Here is a 1132-nt window from a genome sequence, read left to right as displayed (position 1 = left end):
ACGCGCGTTGAGCGCTTTTCCTCCCAGTGCGGCCACCGTCGTTAAGGAGGACAGGCGGGAGGGGGCGGGGAAAAGGGTGGGAGTGGGTGAGCGCGCGCCGCCGGTCCGTCGTGGTTTCCTGGCTGCTCGCGGCGGTGGCGGAGTCGCTGCAGCTGTAGCAGCAGCCGCGAAGATGGCGGAGGGGTTGGAGCGTGTACGGATCTCCGCGTCGGAGCTGCGAGGGATCTTGGCCACTCTGGCTCCGCAGGCCGGGAGCAGAGGTGAGTCGCACCGCCCAGCTCCTGGGCCGGGCCTGCCCGCCCCGCCTCCCTCGCCTCCTCTTCCTCCTCCCCGCCCAGTCCGTGGAGCTCGGGAGCCCCCGCCCCTTCCCCCAACAGTGGGGGCGGGGGCCGCGGGCGGGCCCCTGGCTTCCCTGCCAGCCTCACGGTCGGGCTCCATCAGCTCTGGCCAGCTCTGGGAGAGTCCAGTCAGAGTTCCTGCCTCCACCCTCTTTCTCACCACGAAGGTGACTGTTTCCTTTTGCCCCAGCTCCCTCAGATGAGCCGGTGGATTCCTAGTTGTCAGGATACGCGAATAGGAGTGGGTGCTGAGGTCTGGTGGAGGCCCCGGTGTGTAGCGTTCCCGAAAGAATCCTTGGCTGGCTTGTCCTCTCCATCTGCTTGGCGTCGGAGGGAAGGAGTTGGGGAAATTGAGGGGAAAGGTTTAAACACACTGAGACTTTTCTGCTGAACTTTTCTTCCCTAGGCAAGCTTCTGAAAGCTGCGAGGGATCCAGGACCTCGCAGAGAGCAGAGTTGATTCTGTTCTGGTTTGGCCTTGGCTTGTGTGGGAGCAGTTTTTATCAGAGAGAATGTTCAAAAATACCAGTTAATTTGAAGTCTCTAGCCACATCAGAAAAGCTCCAAGCAATGTTCTTGTGTCTCTGTTGGGCGGTGGAATTTTGTAGGGTGGTAGCTGGGTTAGATACCTTTTCAAGGCTTGGTTTTCGTTTGTCAGTTGAATTGGTTTATCCATGCTGTTTTCTCCCTCTGTTCTGGAAAGTAGCAGTAACTCCTTTCCCTTTCCCTCATCCCTACCTAAGTTACAAAGATGACTGAGTGTTCTGTGATACCTTTGTTCATACTCGATGGAGA

The 1132-nt window shown here is 58.3% G+C and overlaps 1 protein-coding gene across 3 annotated transcripts in view; it reads left to right on the top strand.

The window, feature by feature from the left end:
- Positions 1–66: 66 nt before the first annotated feature.
- Smg6 (SMG6 nonsense mediated mRNA decay factor) overlaps positions 67–1132 on the top strand; it is a 234817-nt gene continuing 233751 nt past the window's right edge. The window contains exon 1 of one of the 3 annotated variants that reach the window (XM_005327910.5): positions 67–260. In XM_005327910.5, coding sequence (XP_005327967.1) covers positions 173–260 — 88 coding nt within the window. In that variant the 5' untranslated portion in view covers positions 67–172. Of the gene's footprint in view, positions 261–339; positions 506–1132 lie in introns of those variants that run through there. The other 2 variants (XM_021728164.3, XM_021728163.3) reach the window with 2 other exon arrangements.

Source organism: Ictidomys tridecemlineatus, chromosome 3, assembly GCF_052094955.1.
Source record: "Ictidomys tridecemlineatus isolate mIctTri1 chromosome 3, mIctTri1.hap1, whole genome shotgun sequence".
NCBI classification, from domain to species: domain Eukaryota; kingdom Metazoa; phylum Chordata; class Mammalia; order Rodentia; family Sciuridae; genus Ictidomys; species Ictidomys tridecemlineatus.
The sequence above is the reverse complement of the archived record's forward strand: the minus strand, read 5'-3'. Positions and strand labels throughout refer to the sequence as shown.